This window comes from Thunnus albacares, chromosome 6 (genome assembly GCF_914725855.1).
Source record: "Thunnus albacares chromosome 6, fThuAlb1.1, whole genome shotgun sequence".
NCBI classification, from domain to species: domain Eukaryota; kingdom Metazoa; phylum Chordata; class Actinopteri; order Scombriformes; family Scombridae; genus Thunnus; species Thunnus albacares.
The window spans coordinates 22,551,585-22,573,371 of NC_058111.1; the positions used below are offsets into that span (position 1 = coordinate 22,551,585).

The window sequence follows — 21,787 nt, forward strand, 5'->3', positions numbered from 1 at the left end:
GTCTGTCAGTGGGCAACAGGGATCATCTAAAGGTGAGTCCTGTCTAAAGTTAAGAGTGGTCTGCGGTACATACGCATTCTTTCTCTCTCTCTCTCACACACACACACACACACACACACATCTGCTTTGGAACTTAGAGTCACTTCAGTGCTGATATATAATGAAACCTGTGCAAAACATGCATCTGGCCTCTTGGTGGAGATTTTGTGTTGTGCAGCCTCATGGTATGAGTTGGAAGTGAAGAGGGTAGTTTGAAACTGGCTGTGATTATTTGCGTGATGTTGGCTTGGTGTGAAAAAGGTTTAATTAGTAAAATATTACTGCAAGGACTGTTTGTGGGCTGTTTGTGCAGTGGAACTGCAACAAGAATGTTAAAATAAACTTGTTTGCTCTCTTAAATCTTCATCTTCCATGTATTGCGTACTGTTTCACTGGCCTAATATACACACAAGAAAGTTGCACTTAATTATCTAATCTGATAGTATATGATAGTATAATATATACATTTAGAGTGCATATGTGTAATGTATTTTGAATTGTGTCTTACTAATGTAATTAGTAATGATTAGTAATGTATTGTCATGATTGTTTGATATTTTTTTTACACCTTGTGTACTGTGGCCTGTTTTATTGTCGCACCTATGTTGTGTGACACATACTGTCAGAAATCTGGCACATTTCTTAGTCAACCCACATGAATCATGTTTGGCTGCAAAAGCTGCTGAAAATAAATACTCTATATCCACAAAGTCACCTCTGACTGATTCTCAGTAGAGCAGCTCCAGGTTGTCCTCGCTGATGAGATCCTTCTGGGTTTGAGACTGTTCACACGCAGTGCATGAGCTGTCCTGATGTGAAAGACAAAGCACATGCATGCTGGGTTTTATTTTGTTTTTTGTTTTTTTGCAGAAATTAACAAAGGCAGGCATTTTATGCGTCAGTATGCGGGTATCAAATGCAAATTGTTCTTGGCGAGTATAAACTCCAGTACTCCATGATACACTATATAGCTCACTGTTCCGGTACACCAGGATATATAATATAGCTACTGTTGAGAGACAATGGTTGGGCTTACCCTAATGCATCAGAGGACATTTTGTTAAACTGAATGAGACATTGTGGGAGGTCATAGATATGAAGAGATTATTGTAAAATAAAGGAGTACTATGGTACCACCTTTGCTTGGGCCTTATGTGTGGAATTTACATGTTCTCCCTATGTCTGTGTGGGTTTCCTCTGGGTGTTTTGGTTTCCTCCCACAGTCCGAAGACATGCTAGTTAGGGAACTGAGGACCCTAATTGCCCATAGGTGTGAACAGTTGTCTGTCTGTATGTGTTGGCTCTTGAACCTGAACAGGATAAGGTGGTGCAAATTATGGCTTGACTGAGATAATTAAGTACATAATACTGTAATATTTTCCTAAATTACCTTTATTTAAAATACATAATGTAATGATGGCTGCTTGTGCTGATGCAGCACAGTGCAAGCATTGGTTTGGTGTTCACTTACATTTAAAGTGATACAAGAGCAACTGTTCAGGGCAAATTCATAGCCAGAGGTGGGAAACATATTGATGCACAATGATAAATCTGTCTGTTACAAGATATTGATGTTCTTCTTTGTTTGCTTTTTTCTGACTGGGAAATATATATACACAATATACAGAATAGTGTATATGATGTAATATTTCCCACAAACTTTCCTGGTAAAAATTGCACTAAATTTGCCCCACATGTTAACCCTTCAACATAAACATGCATGATCACACATAGACAGCAGTGTCCCAGGACATGTGACAGGATTAGGGCTTTCCCCAACCAAAACAACTCTGCAATTATAAACATTTTGTCAACAATTTTAATTTATTGATAAATCACCACTTCATGTTTATGACATTGTTGTTAAATGACTGTGTTATATGACCATTTTAGCTTTATTCACCACAGAACAACACACAATTGTAATTATTATATTATTGTGATGCAAAAGATGTGCTTTTAATATTTCAGGAAATCACACAATACATCACCTAAAACGTTGGAAAACAAATTATAAAAATCAGAAATGATAAAATCTATAAAAAATGTGATTAAGACCCAAATTATATTAAAAATAATATAAATAAATAAATAAATAACACAGACCTGTACACATTTTTCTTTACGTCAGATCTAGTCTAGCCACAAGATCTGGCAAAACTAACCACAATGTAGTTGCTAGATGACACAGCTAACCAGCTTGAGTCATTACAGGCATCTTAGAGACATCACTTTGTGACACAGCTGGCTTGTCATCACAACATAGTTAAATCATAATTGGACATTCAGAGGTTAACAAAGCTCACATGCTGTTACATGTAAAATGGGCAATTAATAGTGATCGAGTTACTAATTAAGAGAATTTTTAACATTCAAGGTGCTCAAACCAAATAGATGCACATTTGATGCTTTTTCCATTTTCACCATGCCATCTATTACAACAGCCACACATTCCAATATACCATCTTGATAACTCGTGAACTTTATATGCTTTTCTCATTCCCATTATATGCACATGCTCTCCGATATGATTATATTAGAATAGGTGTGTCAGTGTGTTAATGTGCAAAACAATATCTTACAGTTTTAAACACCACTGTTAAGGTAAAGGCATTACTTTGGAGACAGAGATAGGATTTACATTTAAAATCTTTAAACCTTTTGATATATTTATCTGCTTTAAAGTACACACTAAAAATTGTTTGTATTGAGGTGCAATGGCTCCAGGTCTTTTTAAAATCTCTATAAAACAGGGTTCCAGTTGGAATTAGAATAAAAAGATATAGATTATAAGAGTTTGTATGGAAGCTTTTTTTTAATGAAATGATGAAATATTTAAAGTTGTTAAAGTTGTTTTTTGAGATTTTACAGGTGAAAGCTGAAAGTCAAGTACAACCAAATACCTCTAACACTCAAATATGCAAGCAAAATATATATCCATGTATTTAAACAAATCAAAATGAAATACAGGTAGCATAATATTTGATAAATGGTGCCAGTTGCTACATAGAGTGAAAGCTTAAACATGCTCTGACTGACTCACATCGTTGTGGTTTTCGTTCTTAACAGAATAGAATTAAGTTTCTTACTTTATTTTATTACATTTAACTTTTTGATATGCACTGTTTAACATGCATTCAGGGCAGTATAGTACACTGTACATGCTTCAATTTCCAAAATAACAAATTCTACCCGTTCTGGTGGAGAACTACAATTTGTAGTTAAACCCTAACCACACCATAAGTTTGTCAGGAAGCTCTTCTTTGTCAGTCATGGATATAAACATCTCATATTGTAATTTGGATCATTTGGTATTATTTCCTATATTACTGTCTTTAAGTGTGACTCTATAACTGTGTCTTGTAGTTTTTCTTTTATTCATTTCTATGAATATTCATAAAGGTTGGCAGCTATAGAAATCACGTGATTGTGGGTGCAATGTAGGTTTTTCACTTTGAGTTGTCTTTGATTTGTTTTCATCTTTGATGGAAATGTTGTCATATAGCCAACACTATTTCAAAAAGTTTATTTCTCTTACCAACAACACAACCAGTGCTAGCTTTATTTGTATTGTGGGGAGGGTTTCTGAGAAGAAAGCTCAACACATTCACAGACGTGTTTACATATGTAAACAATTTTACATTGTAATGCAGTCACAAATATTGTAAATGTCATATGATCTAATACCAAGACACATTTTGACTTTGTCAAATGAAATCTGTGCCTCTGTATTCAGGCACACTAACATGCCATTTCTCTAGCAGTGTCATAGGGATGGACGGTATAACCAGCAACGGCATACAGTACAAATGTATGAATGTCAAATTTAGTATAGAATAAAATTTTGCTGTAAAATCACACCCAAGTGCTCTGAAAGCATCAGCACAACTCACTGCATGGTAACCAGTGCCGCTATTAACTTTGGTAATGTCACTGACAGGCCAATAAAAACATCAGTGTACCACTTCCCTTTAAAACTAAAAACACTTTTGCATGCAAAGACAAAAAGTGGACAAAAATATGGAGACAGCAAGAAAACAGTGGCAGAACCAATAAATAAAGAGATTGATGGGAAACAAGTTCCTTCACCTGGACATTGAGCAGAATAGAGTTTAAATTCCTGCAGGGCACATGGACTATGTAGGGCAACAGTTTTGGCAAATACCTCCACAGGTATGAGGAATGTTTGAGTATCCTAAGACACAAGTAGACGTCATTGAGAAATGCAAACATCGTTTGGTTAAGTCAATGAGTAATTGCTATCTTTTCAATTAGAAAAGCCTTACCTTGCGAGGCAGCTGGACTCATGAGATCACAAGATCACGTGAGCATCCATCTGGTCAGGCTTAAAGTTATGCACTTGTGTTGGAACCACCAGTGGTTTGGACCAATCAGTGTCCTATGAGGATTCGATCTTGTGATCTCACAAAGCCAGCTGCCTTGCAAGGTAAGACGATGATAGACAGTGATCGACAGATGCTTCATCCAATCACCTGCCAAGTATTTATTGAAAGTGCCTGCCCTTTTCCAAACAAGTTTCCAAGGACGACATCTCAGATGGTTCTGTATAAAAACCATGTGGCGCGTCAGGTTAAGAAAAGCCAGCTGTGTGTCATTGTAAAGACATGGTGCCTATACAGGCAGTTGAGAGACATGATTTAAGGCAATGTTCTTTATGTTAAACCAAAACATTTCACCCAAAACAAAATCCTAAAGTTGGACTGAAGCTGTTGATTCCCATCACACAGCACAGCATGATGAACTTTTTTAACACCATCATGTATAAAACTGCCTCCACAACCACTGTGAATCATAATAGTTAACTGATAATAGCTTTAACTTCAGGCAATAAATAGCTTTTGTATTGCATTTAAAATCACATTCAATTGAAAATATGACAGCATCCATTAGATACTCTGATGCTGAAGCACTGAAACCATTCCATATTCAAAATATATTGTAGTAAAAATTTTAGGTCATACCGCCCAGCCCTAGTGTGTCATATAGTGTGCTATGGAAATGCTGTTGCTTATAATGAGAAAGACTTCTAATGCTATTAATATTTATTTGTAGCTATGAATAACGTAATATGCGTTTGGTGGTTAAGTTGCAGAAATGTTCCCTGGCTTATTTCAAGGAGAAAAAACACGTCTCACACAGACATATATAAACACACAGGCACACATAGACACATTCAGTACACACACATACATACATAAAAGCACACCTGTGTCCACTGACACACACACATACACATGCAGAAGGGGATGGATAGAATCAGTGGACGATGGTTCAAGCAGTGGTTACTATAGATCTTCAGGTAGGGGGTTCATACGTCTGTAAGAAACGAGAGAAAAAAAATGACAAACACTGTTTTGATTATACCACTTTTGAGGATGCTGCACATCCACAGTCCTTTTTTGCTTAATCTTTTCATTAGTAAGTCCAGGTTTTGACTCTGTTCACTACATCACCATTGTAATTACATAGCTAAATGCAATTCTTAATGTAGCAAGTAACATGCTATGGTAAGCTATGATAGCAGTGTCCTAGTTTGGTTTAACTTTGGCTGGTACAGTGATCTTTATCAGTGTTGGATTTCATATTTTGCTGTGTAATGTACAAATAGTTTTCTAGTAGACATGGTGTTTATGATGGAGGACAACAACAATCCAGACTGGTTGACATGAACAGGAATTTACCAGAGGAGGTGTTGGGGTTGAGAGCTCCACAGGCCACTGGTTCAATCTGATGACCCAGCTATGGCTGTCTGTAAATGAAAGAGAAGAGATGCCCAACAACAGGTTAGCTTTTGATCAATCCAGGGAGAAGGTTTGAGGTTTGTAAAATCATTATAGGAGAGAATAAGTTATGCTAGGTTAAGTGTTTGCCATAGACACATCTACGTCTGAACTGTCTTGTTCTTCTTTAACGGAAATAAGATTTTGGAGGGAAGCTATGGAGACCTTAGATAAAACCAATGCTGTGGACTTTCACTATACATGATTCAGAATGGGCTAAAAGCCTATTTTCCAGGGTTAGTGTTAGGAATCTGTGTGTTTTCATTACACTGCAACCAGCATACATTGATTCTTGGAAAACAAGTACATTTGACAATGTGTGTGCATAAAGATATGTACTATAGGCTAGACCATACAGAAGATATAACGATACAAAATGAAGCCCCATGACTCATGGTCTGAGCTATAGAATGTGGGATTTAAGGACTAAGGAATGTGGGTGTAAATGTGTGCTTAAGTTTAATTAGGGCTACTAAAAGTGGCTACTGGTATGTTACTTTTAATTGAGTATGCCAATATGTAGTGGTATGTCACTGATGATTAATGAATGCCACTGTTGTTCTACTGGCATATGCTATTTAAAGACATTATGTCACTCTTTCCATTGGCAGAAACCACTTACCACTGCCATATACGGATTCTTTCTGCCATATGCCACTGCTGAGTCTTGGTAGGCCACTGCTGTCACTGTCAACTGTCACTATGATGCTCATACCATTGGGGTATGTACAGCTAGCATAGATACCCTACAATACAATTGTTATTTTTGATTTTTACATTTGATTATATTTACAACTGATAGTTGGCAGGTAGTTAGTAGTAACTAACAATTAAATGTGAAATATGCTACTAATTTGACGCCAAATGAACACTTGCTGGATTAGGTTAAACTACATTAGTGTACTGTAGGTCTTTTTTTATGGCAACAACTGAATAAATGAGGTATTAATGATGAACATATAATAGAAGATCAGAATCAAACATAAATGAAATTGATCTTTTAAATGGCAAAATAAAACTGATCACTTGGTTTAGCGATAGTGAAAAAGGAGTATGTGAATTCAGGGTTACCAGAGAACAATAAATGCTAGGGAACTAATCACACCTCTCTAATACTTAAATTTAGAAATTCAGAGCACTATCTGACATCAACTCTTATCACAGCAGCAGATGGAAAGTTTACTTTTTGCAGCAGAGCTGAAAGTCTTCCAGTCAGACCTGTAACTACTGTTTCAGCACTGGCTGTACTCACGGCTCTCCAGCAAGGTGAAGCTCACCGGAGGCAGTGGCCACTGAGCAGAGAGCATCAGACAGCAAGGTTTCTCAGCTGGTACTTGGCAACCCACTACTGTAGGGATGAAGAGGATTTTTGTGGCAGATACTGCCATCACAGTTGTTCTTAAAAGCAGTCAAATGTTGGACATTGATACAGTCTCTGCTGAGTCTTGATATGTTGTAGTTGAATGTCGAATAGAACTCTGAATACACTGACATTACCTAATTATACTCGTCTTAAAGCTATAATATGTGACTATTCAGGCTTAAAATGTCCAAAAACAACTAGACCTATATTATATATTTTGTTGAGTTGTGTACTTACATTATCCCATATGTTTCCAACAATTTTCAAACCCAGAGAAATCTGTAATTTTAATCAAGGTAACGGTCCGTTTCATTTGGTCGCCTGTCAACGGCATCATATCCCTCTACCAAAGAGTATATGTGCACAAGAAGCATGCACCAGCGTTGTGGTTGTTTGCCACAATGGCATCTACCAAAGAGTATACGCATACAAGATAATATGTCAGCGTTGTGGTTGTTCAACAGAAACTGTTATAAATTGACTTTTATTCAGTTTTAAGCCATATTTTCATGATAAACTTTTTAGATCTTGGTTGTTTTGATCTTTTATCTGGATGAAGGATTTTAGTTATCTGATGTCTGGATCTCAAGTTATCAGAGAAACAAGCTGAGCAAATGTTAGCAGCAGCTCCACTAGCAGCCCCTCCTGGAAGTCCAGTGCTCGCGAACATGGTTGGAGAAACATTGATTTTTTACATGGAACAGCTTTATTCAGTATTTTTACCGGTTTTAATCCCTGTGTACGTTTGTTTTTGGAGAGGAAGAGACCTCTGCAGATGATTTGGCTCCCGGTAGAAACCTGCTGAACGTCTGGATCTTAAGTTATCAGAGAAACAAGCTGAGCAAACGTTAGCAGCAGCTCAGCTAACAGCCCCTACCGGACGTCCAATGCCAGCCTGATTTTTTTTTTTACGTGAAACTGCTTTATTCAGTGTTTTTACCTGTTTTAATCATCGGGTCCATTTGTTTTGGAGAGGAGGAGACCTCTGCGGATAATTCAGCTTCCAGTAAAAACATCCTGAACGATGAACACTGGAGTACTCCTAACCTGAAGAAGCTGGTTGTTTAAATGAAGACAACAACTCCCATGATCCCACACTACTTCACAACGTCATCATACCTTGTCTTTTGTTATTGTTTTGATTGAGAGACCCCTAGCGGCTGAAATTACATATTGTGCGTTTAAATCATCTTGAAAGTAATTTTGTTGACCAAGTGTCAAAACTTCCAAAGTTATTATCAACGCGAGACTTGTGGAAGTACAAAAATATCTAGGTATATTAAACTTGTTTCCACTAAAGGTTAAAACTTAGGCGCAGAAGAAAACACAGGAATAAGAAATCTAGAAAAAGTAAACTAGGACTAGTGAAAAAGTCTGGGTGAGCAGGAAAACTCTGATGGGACATAAAGTGAAGAGGGCTCTAGGTGAGCAGTTATGGGGGCTCCTTAGGGACAAGCGAAAGGCGAAGACTCAGCGAAGAGAAGGTGAAAAGGTGTCAGACGTCCAACAGTTTTCTTCACCGTTGGGTCTTGGCATGTATTATATATGAAACTGTCCAGTGCTAATAGCCACTTGCAGGTAGAGTTAAATTATTAGCGTCTTCAGAGAGTTGGTGGTAAATTAGCTCTCCTTCTCTCTCTTCAATTCTTCAAGCTTGTGAGGCATTGAATGATATTGAATTGATATTGAATGATGTCAAGGGCGAAATCTTCAGTCAGACATTGGGGGGGAGGGGTCCGGTATTAATGAAGTTACTGTTGCCATGCCGTGTGCATAAATACCTCTTGCTCAGTTTAGAGACACGCTATCGTTTCAGTTTCAGCTGCTGTGTGACTCTGCAGCCAGCTGATACTAGTACTGATGTTTCTGCAAATCCCGGATACAGTCAGTGACACTTGAACGACACTGTTGTAAGATTCAGACATTAATCTAACACATCAGACCTGCCTGAGTCACATTAATAGCTATATTTTGACATTTGAAATTTGAGCAGATTGTGTTACAGATGTGAAATACTACAGAAGTAAAAGAAGCAAAATACATGAAAGTTGGTTTGTGATTGTGGAGAGCTCTTTGTGTGTGCACCTCTGCTAATTAAAGACACACAATTTGAAGCTTTTGTGCTCTCTGCAGTTTCCATTATGGACCAATCTGTGTGATGAAATGTGGAGAAAAGCCTGAAACACTGGGAAAAAAAGCCTAGAAACCGCTCTGCTCACTCAAACAGACACAAAACAAGGGCAAATTGCACTTAGCTGCAAAACTTTATGGGCATGTTTACGCCGCCAAAGCTAATGCCAAAGCATTAGCACAATATCTTTTGTGAATAGGACCTTGAGACGGGGAAGATAGCAATTGCAAATGATGCACAATTCATAATGCTGTCAGCGGCCACAATCCATTCTCTGTGAATTCGCACTTTAGTGCACAGGGACCCATTATCTATGGTCACTAGATGGCAGTGTGGCCACACGGTAAACAATGCATTACATCTGGAATTGAATAATTCTTTCATTTTATATCGTACAGATATACGAGCTAGACTATTCTTCAGGAAAACATTTGCTGAGTAGTAATGGCTCCATTACTGAATAGTTGGACAGCTAATTCACATTAATTTAGGCTTGGGCTAAAACGAGGAACATACCAGTGTTAAGTCTCTTCAGGAATACAATCTCAAACTGATGGCAGGGGTCTGTTAAATATTATCTCTGGCCACATCAGGGAGAGAGAGAGGGGGTATGCGTGTGTTTGTATGTGTGTGTGTGTGTGTATATAAGACAGAGAGAGAGAGACTGCCATTTGTTTAATTCTAGTAACCGACTTGATGTGATGTGTATTCAGTCTCAAATAAAGCATCAGTCTCTGTTTCATGGGAAGGTAATCCTTTTAGCTTGTTTGGTTCATACCCTTCTCCTGTGGTCTATAGCCAGATGAACCTAAAGAGAGTCGTTAAGTGGCATGTCCTGCTGTTAATCTTGTTATCAAAAACAAAACATAGGTCTCTCAGGGGTGGAGAGTACCAGTGCCTTGTCTGGCCAGTGTCAATCTTGACACTTTTACTGTTGAGAGGTGAAAAGTTTACAGTTTACAGTTTACAGACACAGAGGAGTCTAAAGCCTCTTTCACACATAGTTCCCAGTAAATTACTGGGATAACTTTTCTGGCACCGCTGGTGATTTTCACTATACACACATGCAGCTACTGTACATTCAGGAACATTTCCGTGTCACGCCATTTCACACATGCCATGAGAATGCCGAAATGGATGGGGTGAGGGACAGTCCAGCAGATGGTGTTAAGCAACATTTATGGATGCCAACCACCATAAAACTCAACAGAAGAAGAAGATGGGGCAAGGCTGGATTTACCTGTAGACGCCTCTTATAATTTTCAGGAATATGGCGGTGAGGAGTGTTTTTTGTCTGTTGTACAGCCACTCTTGAAAAGAGGAGCTTGTTTGCAAACAAAATAACTTATACTGCTTATCAAATCACCCGCAAAAGCATTGGCAAGGCAACCATAAACATGTCATGGATTCAAATACGTCATCAATGGAGTCTTGTGATTGGTTCACTCACTCCACATGAAAGTGTCTTTTTTCAGACGTACGTAACCCTTTACATACTTGTCCCTGCTATGTTACTACTTTCATTCACAACACAGTTGTACCAGCATTTTCCCTGAAATGTTACTAGGTCTTGAGGTGAAAAATTGGCGGTACAGATTTCCCTGAATATTGATCCCTGCCGCCATCAGCCCAAGCAGGAAAAGTTCCTGAACATTTCAGGGATAGAGTAGAGAGAGATTTTATTTGTTTGTTGCTATGGCTTAAGTTATTTTGGTTGAATTTCATCCATCCATCCATCCATTTTCTTTACTGTTTATCCACTTGAGGGTTGCAAGGGAGCTGGAGCCAATCTTAGCTGACATTGGGCAAGAGGTAGGGTACACCCTGCCAGTCAGTCAGAGGGCTAACATATAGTATAAAGACAGACAACCATTCACACCAAAAGGCAATTTAGAGTCACCAGTTAACCTAACCTGCATGTTTTTGGTCTGTGGGAGAAAGCCTGAGCATCCGGGGAGAACCCACACAGGCACATGGAGAACATACAAACTCCTTACAGAAAAGCCCCAGCTGTCCAATGGGTATCGAACCCAGAACCCTCTTGCTGTGAGGCGATGATAATAACCACTGACCACCATACTGCCCTGTTTCGTTAATATTTTTTATTAATGAATATCACTTTTTGTGCACATACTCTGGCCTGCTGACCTGCTTTTTCGCAACATCCCGTCAAAGGTTTCCAGGCCAAAATACCGTCTTCTGCCCTTTATATGGGGTGGCAGCACTACAATGACATGTTTGTTTATATGGTATAAGCTGCAGATCTACACATTCAGCCACTTTTTAAACTTGGTGCTGCTGGGAGTTTCTGATTGAGAATCAAAGATGCCATGGTGAAATTTCTTACTTGGTTCCCTCCTCTGCGACACCTTCAGCCTCCAGTTTTCCCTCCTCCTCCATCTTTTCCTCCGAAATTAGTTCCTGTTTCCGGTGTCGACGAAGACATTTCACTATCACCATGGAAAGAATCAACAGAGCTAATGCTCCGCCCACGGACGCCCCAATCGCAACTGCAATGGTTGAGTCCCTCGGAGGGGGAACTGAGGAGAAGAAAGGAGAGGAGAGGGTTAAGTATTTTGTAGACAAAGGATGGAGACAAGTGCAATGCTGGCTAAAAGCTCTACTGGGCTGATTAAACAGAGTGGAAAGAATGAAAGTGCTGCTGAGTTAGCCTGTGGTGTGTGTGTGCGCATGAGTGAGTGTGAGAGAGATGCTGAGGGACAGTTCAACGTCTTGCTGGTCATCAATAAGTAAAAAGCTGACTCATCACCAGTAGGTCTTCACGCTTTGGGAAACACACACACACATACAGTATGTTATACATCATTATTGTATGGCATTTATCCTTAATATACGGCCGAAGAGAGTTCAGTACACTGCAAAACAAGCAAATGAGACTTAATACATTTCACCCATTTCTTGCTTGTGCAATTAGCAGCATAAACAGCTAACTGTGCAAATCTACAAATGGAGTGTTTTTTGCCACATTTTGTTGCAACTAACAACTAACTACCAACACAGGAGCACACACCCTTAGAAATACACTTCCTGATTTTGGTCTAGCACTGAATAGCACTCTTAAGGAATGTGGGGGTTGGAGGGATGCTATTGTAAGATATCAGGAGGTGTATTTTATAGGCGAAGGTTAGGATTTATAGACAGTTACAATTTTCTGTCTTTAGAAGGTAGAGTCAGTATCTTACGTTCAGTAACAACATGGAGCTCTATGATACCGCGTCCCTGGATGCGGTCTGGGGGGTTTCTCACATAGCAGTTGTAAATCCCCTCATCCTCCAGCTGAACATCTGATAGGGTGATTGACAGGTCGTTCTTATCCAGGTTCCCGGCAAACGTCACCCTCTCTCCAAACCGATCTGAACGCAGAGGTACCATTCCTTTTTTCTTATAGTACGTCATGAACTAGAGGGACAGAGAGAGCTCATAACTGTAGTTTTAAAATGTAGACCCCCTTAGTTTTGGGTATTAAGCATATGAACCAGCCATCTTACCATCTCCTCTGTATCGTTGCGTGATTCTTGGTAGGTCCAGTTCATGGCAAACTTGTTGATATCCATCTTATAGCAGGAGGTGAATGTACAGGTGATTTTCACAGTTGTTCCATTCAGTGCATTTATGTTACTGGCCACAACAACATCCATGCTTGAACAACCTGTAAATAAAAACAACAACAGTGCTAATATTGCTATTAACAATAGAATATATAAGTTGTAAGAACTGAAAGAGATTTGTGTCCATTTATAATTTACTGGATTTCCTTATAATTAACTATTTTACTATGAACAATTCTGGATAGAATCAATGAGGATAATTAATACATCTTTCAAATGTACTGAAATGATAAATACTGAGAACAGTAGACTAGTAGATTGCGAGTAGGAAGTCCTTTTTGTGTTTTTCAAGTCGCATCTAAAGACATCAGATTTGTGTCTTTAGTCTGACTCGAGTCCAAAACATGTAAATTGAGACAGAGAGTGTGTTCATTTAACTGTGAGCAACTAAAAAAGCGCCATTCCATTCCTCAGCAGTTTCACCCTGCCAATATGTAGTGAGGATGTGTTTTTTTCCATGTAACTGCTGACTCTTCCTCTGCACTCCATCTGGAGAGTGCTGTCTCTCATGCTGACAGCTATTTGATGTGAATCCCTGCCTGTTTTTCAAGTGACAGAACTGATTTTTAGATGTGGGTAGCTTCCATAAAGTGACTGTAGATCAAGCAATATGCCTGATGTATACTTAAACAATTCCAATGAAGTCTATTTTAAAACATAGACAGCAAACAGAAGCACAGCATGTTTGTATTTTAATCCATCTTAACATAATCCTGCAATATCACACCTTTATAATTGGATTTGTATTTTTTAAAGCATTGACTGTAGCAAATAAACAATAGCTTCAACACAACTGTCCACACTGTAGGAGGGTTCAATCCTTTGTTGAGGATAAAATCATATTTTGATTGTTATATTTTCATCTTCGTATCACTTTATGTGCACTTGTGAATGAGTGATGGATGTTCAACTTTTACTTTAGTTTTTGAACCACGGCACTGACCATCAGACTAATATTTCAGATATCACTGGTCAGCTTTTGATGAAACTCGGGGATGATACATTTTGGCACCATGCTCTGTCATTTACAAATCTATCTTGATGGAAACAATGCAATTAAGTGAAATGAGTCAATATTACTTATGCGCTGTAGACATCTGGCTCTAAAATGTAATTTATTAATTGTGTAAAGTGTGTACAAAGTAATTACAATCATTTCACTTGATTAAGTTAGCAGGACAGCATATTCTTTAATTTGGCCATAAACACTGAAAGAGAAAAAAAGCCTGATTAAAAAAACAACAACTAAATAAAATCTCACGATCATGATAGGTTTTGCCTACAAAATCTTCCTCTTACTGTAGTTTACACTGTTCAGCTTTAGGAAGTATCTTACATTTAACATCCTACAATTAAAAAAGTATATAATGATGCATATTGTTACTTGAAATGAAATGAAAGTATCATTTAGTTTCCTCACATTTCCTCCTCCCTTCTAACATTAATGTCACAGCATGGGCTTCCACTCCCCAGACAGAATCTGTGCTCTCTCTCAGTGTGTATGCGTGTGTGTGTGTGTGAGTGCGTGTGCCTCTGTGTGTGTGTGTGTGTGTATGTGTGTGATGGGACTCTGCACCATTCTCTCCTCTGCAGTCGGGTGTTTCTGGCTCCCTTCCCACTGCTGCTGCACCACTCCACAGGCCTGCCTCTCTGCACCACACAAACACACCCATGCACTTTCTACATCTCCACCCACCGTCCATATGTATAATTTACACACACACACAATTTTCCATGCACACCATCCACCACAGTCAGGTGTCTTGTGATGCAGCACAGAAACCGTTTCTTGCTCTCTTTCACCACACATATGCACACACTCCTTCACACAAGGTGTGCATTGTCAGCAGTGAACTAAGCATGCTAGCTGTGCTCTGTCAATGTCATCCCTGCATACTGACCTATCTTTATACACAGACAACCCTGACACATTCAAGCCGCTGTCACTATCACACACACACACACACACACATATGGTCAGCACTGTATACACACATGTCCCGTTGCTACTACAAGCCAAACACAGATATACATTTAGAGAATCAGTGTGATACAGGCTCCTGCTGACTCAGCAGTCCTGTGGATGGTGAGAAAGAGAGGCAGAAACAGAGAGAGACACAGACTTGCTAACAAATGAAATACTGCAGTAAAGCAGGCTCATGCGACTCCTCCCTCTCTCTGCCCCTCCCTCTTTCCTCTCCCATCTTTGTCCACCTCACTTTGCCTCCTCTCACGCCTTTTTCCAAGCCCGTTTTCCTCCGACTCCTCTACTACCCTTAAATTTACACTTTCCCTGTTCCCCCCACCCCACCCCCCATCTTCCCTTGCCAATACTCCAAGCTTTTCTCTCTTTTACTCCCTTCTGTTTTCCTCCATTGTTCCCTACGCTTGCAAGGTCAATGCAGAAAAAAAAGTAAACCGTAGGTAGTGTTGTTACGTCATCTTTCCTTCGCACTCACCATCTCTCTTATCCAACTCCAGCTGACTATTTTTTCATTAGGTTTTATGTATGCATATAGGTGTGTGCTTAGGTGACAGCATCAATTTGTATTAATGTCTTCTTGTCTTATTGATGGGTAAAAGGAGGTAAGGACACAGACTACAGAAAGAGACTGCAGTTAGCAAAGTATGAAAAAGAGAAAATGAATGATTGTCTTTGAACAATGAATAATAGTATGTGATTGGCCCACTGGTTTGATATGAGTTCAGTTACAGGCTGACATTTTGAAAAGCACTACACTGACAAAAACATGGGACTGCCACTGTAAACAGGGAGTCTATAGCATATAGCATGTTTGGGGCATAAAGACCCCTTAAACAATCCAAAATGTACTTTAAATTTCCACAAGAATAAAGATGAAAGCCATTCAGTGTTATTATTTAAAGACAAACAAGTGATGAAAACACTGACAGCTGAGTCTTTTTTCATATTTATCGCATCATATTTAAGCAGCATTATTGATCAGGTGCATCTTTTCATGGCTGAAGAATATGTGCAAACTTGTTTCATTTTTACAGGATTATGCCTCAAGCTAAATGTTTGGATTATCCAGGAAAGTTTCAATAAATATATCAGTGAATAAAACTTTTTTTATAGTAGACTGGCTAAACTCTACCTCTACCAGATCCCAATCCAATTAGGCATCAGTGGGATGGCATCATGCTATTCAAAGTAAAGACCCAGTGAAGACCAACTTGACAAAACTGTGGACAGCATCCTTAAAAGGCTTCTTCTAAATGTAAAGCCGTAAATATGATATAATGTAAATATTTACACATTGGGCTCTGTTTTCATGATGATCATTTACTAGTACTATGTGGTGCAAATCCTAATATCATCTGCACTCATTTATTGTGGTGTTGAAGATGGTTCTTACTGGAGTGTATGTACAGTAGGGATTGGCCTTGAGTGGTTTGTTGGAGAGGTTGCTGGTTTTGAGTGGGTTGACATTTCATTTTTTTTTGTTTAGGGGCCAACTATCTACCAAGGAAAGAACACTATATGATGTCCCATATTTTGTCTTTAGTCAAAGCTGTTGGCTGCCACTTTCAGAAGCTTTAGAGAGAAACCCCATACCTTTTTTGGGGGTCTGGCCTCTGACTCCCACCTCCTCATAGCATGGCCAATGAGTTCACCATAAATCCTCTACAACACACTTCAACTTGGAGCACTTGTAAATAACATATATGTCCCCTGCACAATATTAGCTTTATGATGATGCATCACAAGTAGGTATAACACCATATCTGGTCTCTGATTGCTTGCTGCAATCATGAGCTGGTTATTTGTTCCTCTATGCAAAACATGTTGTGCATTGGAGTGTTGTTAGTTTAGGTAGGACATTATTAGTCATTTGCTTGACTTCCACCCACAGTATATTGCTGCTTAGCATTTTAGCACTTGATTGTGTCATGAAGTCTATCTTCCTTGTTTTAGACAAGTGTTGTTAGAGTCGACAAGTGTGTTTGAGGGTTGTTGTGTCTGAGGGTAATGTGTGCACGGTGCGGAGCTGCGTGCTGACAAAGTGGCATTAAGGCTTTTTTAGCTCTTGAGCCTGTTTGGTAGTTTGATTATTTTGCTTTTTCTTTTGATGAAAAGGTGAATCATGAGTTATTTTTGCAGCTACACCAAGCAAAGCCAACAAAACAAAGCCTGTAAAGTATATAAGCATTTAGTGGATGATATGTTGACCCCACCATGCTGCCTTTACATTCCTGTAAGTGTGGTATTTTTAAACAGTGATTCAGTTCTGTTCTATACCGCAGGCTCTATAGTGCCCCCTGTTTTGGAAAAATCCATACTGCACAATGCAGCACTCTACACTCTAGGAGCTAGATCTGGGGGCAGTCAGCAGTCAATACAGCTCACTGCAAAAATATGACTTTTCAGGAATTCGTGGAGGAGTTGCAGAAATCCTGTGGGGAGGAGATTATGTCATGACTAGACTGGGATAGTAACCAGTCTCAGAAACCTAGAAAGTCATAAACAAAAAACAGTACTGTGTGATATTATGACAATGTTGCTGCACTCCATTGAATCACACAACAACATCTTTGTGTGATATGCTTCTGTAATATTATCACAATCTGAACACCACTACATATGGGAGACAAAAACACCATAGCTCAGACAGGGGCACATTAGCCAGTGTGCTGACCTTTTACTGAAGTGTATTCAGGCATAATAACTTCACAAGCCCATACCCATTTGTTGATCTCAGTTATGATCACTACTAAATACCAGACAACATGGAAAATATTGACTGTTATATTTTGGATTGAGTGAGAGTTGAAGAGTTGAAAGGTACTTTCCATCCCTTGTCCTTGTCTCCCCTCCACTCTTTCACAGTAATGTATTATTGACAGTCATGTCTACTTACTGCAGATTAGAGTTGCAAAGTCTGGTTGCCTGTGTAGTTTAACTTTAAAAACGCACTTACAGGATTTGAGTGGAACTTACAGCTACTGTACACATGTATACTCAGATAAAAAAGAAAGCAATAGATGGCATTTAAAGGGGAATTGAATAGTCTAAGGTTGTACTCTTACTACTACTTTTAGCAATCAAAAGCATAAAACTGTATGAGTTTTTTTTTTCTTTTTGAAAACAATATTTCTTGCCAGTGGCTCTGTCTCCAGAACATTGCACTACCTAATATTTAACAATAGACAAGGATTAATATAATTTGGATAACAAAGAAATCACATTTAATCTGAATGTTGTGTTTCAAACATTGCCATAAAATGCCTCCTGTATGTTGATATGTTTCAGGCAAAAATAAAATTCAACACCAAAGATAACTTTGTATTCACCAGCCTGTTTTAGGAAAAATGCACCGCAATTTCAAATTTCGGCATCCAAAATGCTAAAAATTTCAAAGATTAGGCCTATGTCAAATACATCACAGGTTATGACTGTACTAAAATCACTGCATTAGTGGGCATAGTAACGTTTTGTGATACATTGGTATACTAAGAAATTAATAATGATGACTAAAGTCTTTCATATCCTTTTTTTTTTGAAAAGGCACTGCTGGGATTCAAACCCAGGATCTCCTGTTTACTAGACAGGCACTTTAACCAACTAAGCCACAGCACCAGTAGCTGCACTCCTCCATTACAGAAATACTCCCCTGCTGGCTGGAGCCTGGTACACAAGTATACTGTTTGTAGTAGTTATCATTTAGTAAAGGTTTGTATGTTTTTTCTCTTTTCTATAAGAATGAATTACTGTTACATTAGAATACTGACTGAAAATGTTGCCATGTGATTCCTCTGTGCTTACTAATGTCAGACATGGGTTACACTTTGGCCTGTTTAAAGTCCATGTCAGTACATTTACAGTACAGGAATCCTCTTCTTGGCGAGCTGCTGCCCTCTAGTGCCTCTGTGTGGTAACTGTACTTGTAGTGCTGCTGTTTGAAGTTATAGCTCTGATGGATGGAAAGAACATCAGTGGGAAATTGCAGCAGAAATTAAAGTGCATAAGAAATACTATACTTACAAACTTTTTATTGGCATATTCTACAGTTGCTGTATTTCCAAAAGGAAACACAAAATAATACAAAAACTCTAGCTGTATTACAGCAAAACTGCATTCTGAGTGTTAATACAGCCTTACAACCTTTTATAATGCATGTAGCAGTAGCTTTAGTGACCTTATTTGTTTTCATGAGCCAGGTCAGGGTGTGGCACCACATATGTTATTCAACACATGAGGCATGTCAACATGTTACAGTCTTATATGTCTAAACTGAGGATAATATTACAAACATCTGTACAACTAAAATTCAAAGAATTTATACTTGCTGTATGGGTTCGGTATTTGTGCATGTGTATTGTGTTCCATCTAATTTAATCTGGTAACTCTGAATGACATACCTAAAGTGTGTTTTTATATTATAAATATCCTTAAACATAGACTATTGACCAGCCTACATATAATTAAGGATTAAAGAGGAATGCTGCAATCTTTCAGTTTTCTTTGACAAAGGCTACATCCTGTTGATAGAGAAAGAAAAGAGCATCTGCACCTTAGCATCTCCATGCCACAAGCTCCATAGCAACAATCAACTTTTGGGTATTTGTTTTCCTGCTGGCATAGGTGAAACAGCTGACACCAACTAAAAATACACTGGAGTGAGTTCTCTGTAATTTCCAAATCACTGAACTGTTTCATTTCATGACACAAGAAGATAAAATTCAACTTCATTGTCCTCTTGGCTTATATGGTGTCAAACTGAGCAAAGTATTTCCAAACTGTCTCACTCAAACCAAAGTTTAGCCTTTCGGTATCGTTTTAAAGTCACTATGAATTGATGAAATTGGGGAAAATTGTGATTGTCCATGATACTGCGCAAACCTTAAAAAAAAAATAAAATAAAATAAAATAAAAATATATATATGTATGCATTTCTCCCTATTGCTTTTACTTTGTGGAAAACATCATCTTCAGTGTCTCATCATGTAAATGCTATATATATTCAACCAATAACTAAACATTCAGACACTAAGACCATTTTAGAATGATCATACTCATTTGCCTCTACTAAGAAAACTGCTTCCTCTCCCTGATATCTAATTGATTGATGCCTAACATCCTGTTTCCTGTTCGGGTTGTTAACCTCCCATCGGCTTGGGTGTAATGCCCCAGCGATGAGGGCCGGGAACACGAAATAAAAACATGGTCCACATGGATGCTAATGGTTCAGTTTAATTCTGTTTTCATTGTTTGAAAATTGTAATTAAAAAATCATCAAATGCTGATAGCTACACATCAAAAACCACGATCGCTTATGGATTTCCTTCACTAAATTGATACATATGTCAAAGTCAGAATGAGGAAGATTTTACTTTGTTGAGTGTTACTAGCGCAGTAGCCTACATGTTGCAATTTTGTCACTGATGAGAAGTGGCTTTACTTTGGCATTTATTTTGCATTTAAGCAACAGGAAGGGAGTCTTTTATACAAGCTCAATGTTGATATGCCTCACCACAATACTAGCTTTAATAAAGCAGGATTAAATTGGCTGTTTTTTGTTAATCAGCTGGACAGCACTGGGTTTTTATTTAAGCACATTTGATCATTCTCAGTTTAAATAATGATCAGATGTGGGCCACGTTGTGTAAAAGTGTGTTTTGATCTGATGGCTATATCATAAAGCAGATTAGAGTTGGGGTTGGATATCATCCTGTCCACATCTGCTCTGTTTATGCATTCATGTTCTGATGGATTAAAAGGCCTATTAGATAACCTCATACCCCTTTTATCATGTTATACCACTGCTACTGATCTATAAATATCAATAACACACTGTTAGCACCTGGTTATAGGCCTATTTCTATCCAGCACTCACAGCAACACAGTCAAAGAGACCTGCTGTTCACTATCATTTTTGCAAACTAAGCCAATACTTATTTTTACAGAGTGCATCATAATCCTGTTTAAAGGCTGTGATATACTCGGCCACTAATTTAACTATCTCCAGAGGGTAAATGGAGACGTAGAAGGCATTAAGTCCTTATGCAAAACTAACACAGCTGATCAGAAACCGGTTTAAGTGGGCGAAGAAAGACACACAAATCTTGTTTTCACGGATGACCTAATCAAACTGCGAAAATGCTGGAATAACAATTAATATTATCTCACGTTACACCCATTATCTCTCTCTCCCCCCTTCCCATCTCTGTCACACACGCACACACAGTCAGACAAGAGGGAAAAGGCCTAAAGATGGAGCAGTGTGCGGGAACTATCAATCTATCGAACTGTTGATCCACGTATCAATGTATCAGATCATTGATCGTTTTTGCTGTGTTGTTTCTTACCAGAGAGCGAGAGCAGCAGCAGCGGCAGCACCGAGCTCACCAGCTGGACGACAGAGCTCCTCTCCTGCGCGCGGGAAGACATTTTCTCTCCTGTAAAAAACAAAACAAAACAAAAAATGACGTTTTTAACTTTAGAAAAAAATCATGAATAGAAAACAAGCAGCAAGTCTGCTTTTGGTACGTGCGTTAAAATGCTAAAAACTGTATAAGCTATTTTTTTTTTTAGAGGCAGGACATGGCTGGCAGTGTCTGTAGCCTTATGAGGGTTGATCTCATGGTTGTTGGTTTGTTTGCGGTAGAGGCGAGAGGGCGAGGCATGGAGGACGCACGGTATAATTAAATGGAGAGCCCCACCCTCACAGGTTTTGAAGAAATTATTTGTAACACTAAGAAATATACAAGAGAATGACCAATAAATCATAAAGAGGCCAAAAAAAGTTAAATACACACGTAGATCAGACAATGGGAAAACCTGAATATGCATATATATATATAT

The 21,787-nt window shown here is 38.6% G+C and overlaps 1 protein-coding gene and 1 non-coding gene across 3 annotated transcripts; both read right to left on the reverse strand.

Moving 5' to 3' along the window:
• Positions 1-1,844: 1,844 nt before the first annotated feature.
• scn2b (sodium channel, voltage-gated, type II, beta) lies at positions 1,845-21,566 on the reverse strand. 2 transcript variants are annotated; one of them, XR_006403903.1, is made up of 6 exons: positions 21,292-21,566; positions 12,844-13,004; positions 12,538-12,754; positions 11,682-11,874; positions 5,742-5,809; positions 1,845-5,376 (listed from the first exon to the last, which is right to left on the reverse strand). XR_006403903.1 is itself a non-coding variant. In XM_044354970.1 (4 exons), exons 1-4 carry the CDS (start codon positions 21,371-21,373, stop codon positions 11,678-11,680), a joined length of 657 nt encoding a protein of 218 aa, XP_044210905.1. In that variant the 5' UTR covers positions 21,374-21,566. The 2 variants fall into 2 exon arrangements, 1 of the variants encoding a protein (XP_044210905.1); XM_044354970.1 differs by lacking the exons at positions 1,845-5,376; positions 5,742-5,809 and having other exon boundaries at positions 11,678-11,874.
• trnat-agu lies at positions 18,489-18,562 on the reverse strand. The gene has a single exon. It is a non-coding gene; the product is annotated as a tRNA-Thr (tRNA).
• Positions 21,567-21,787: the final 221 nt, after the last annotated feature.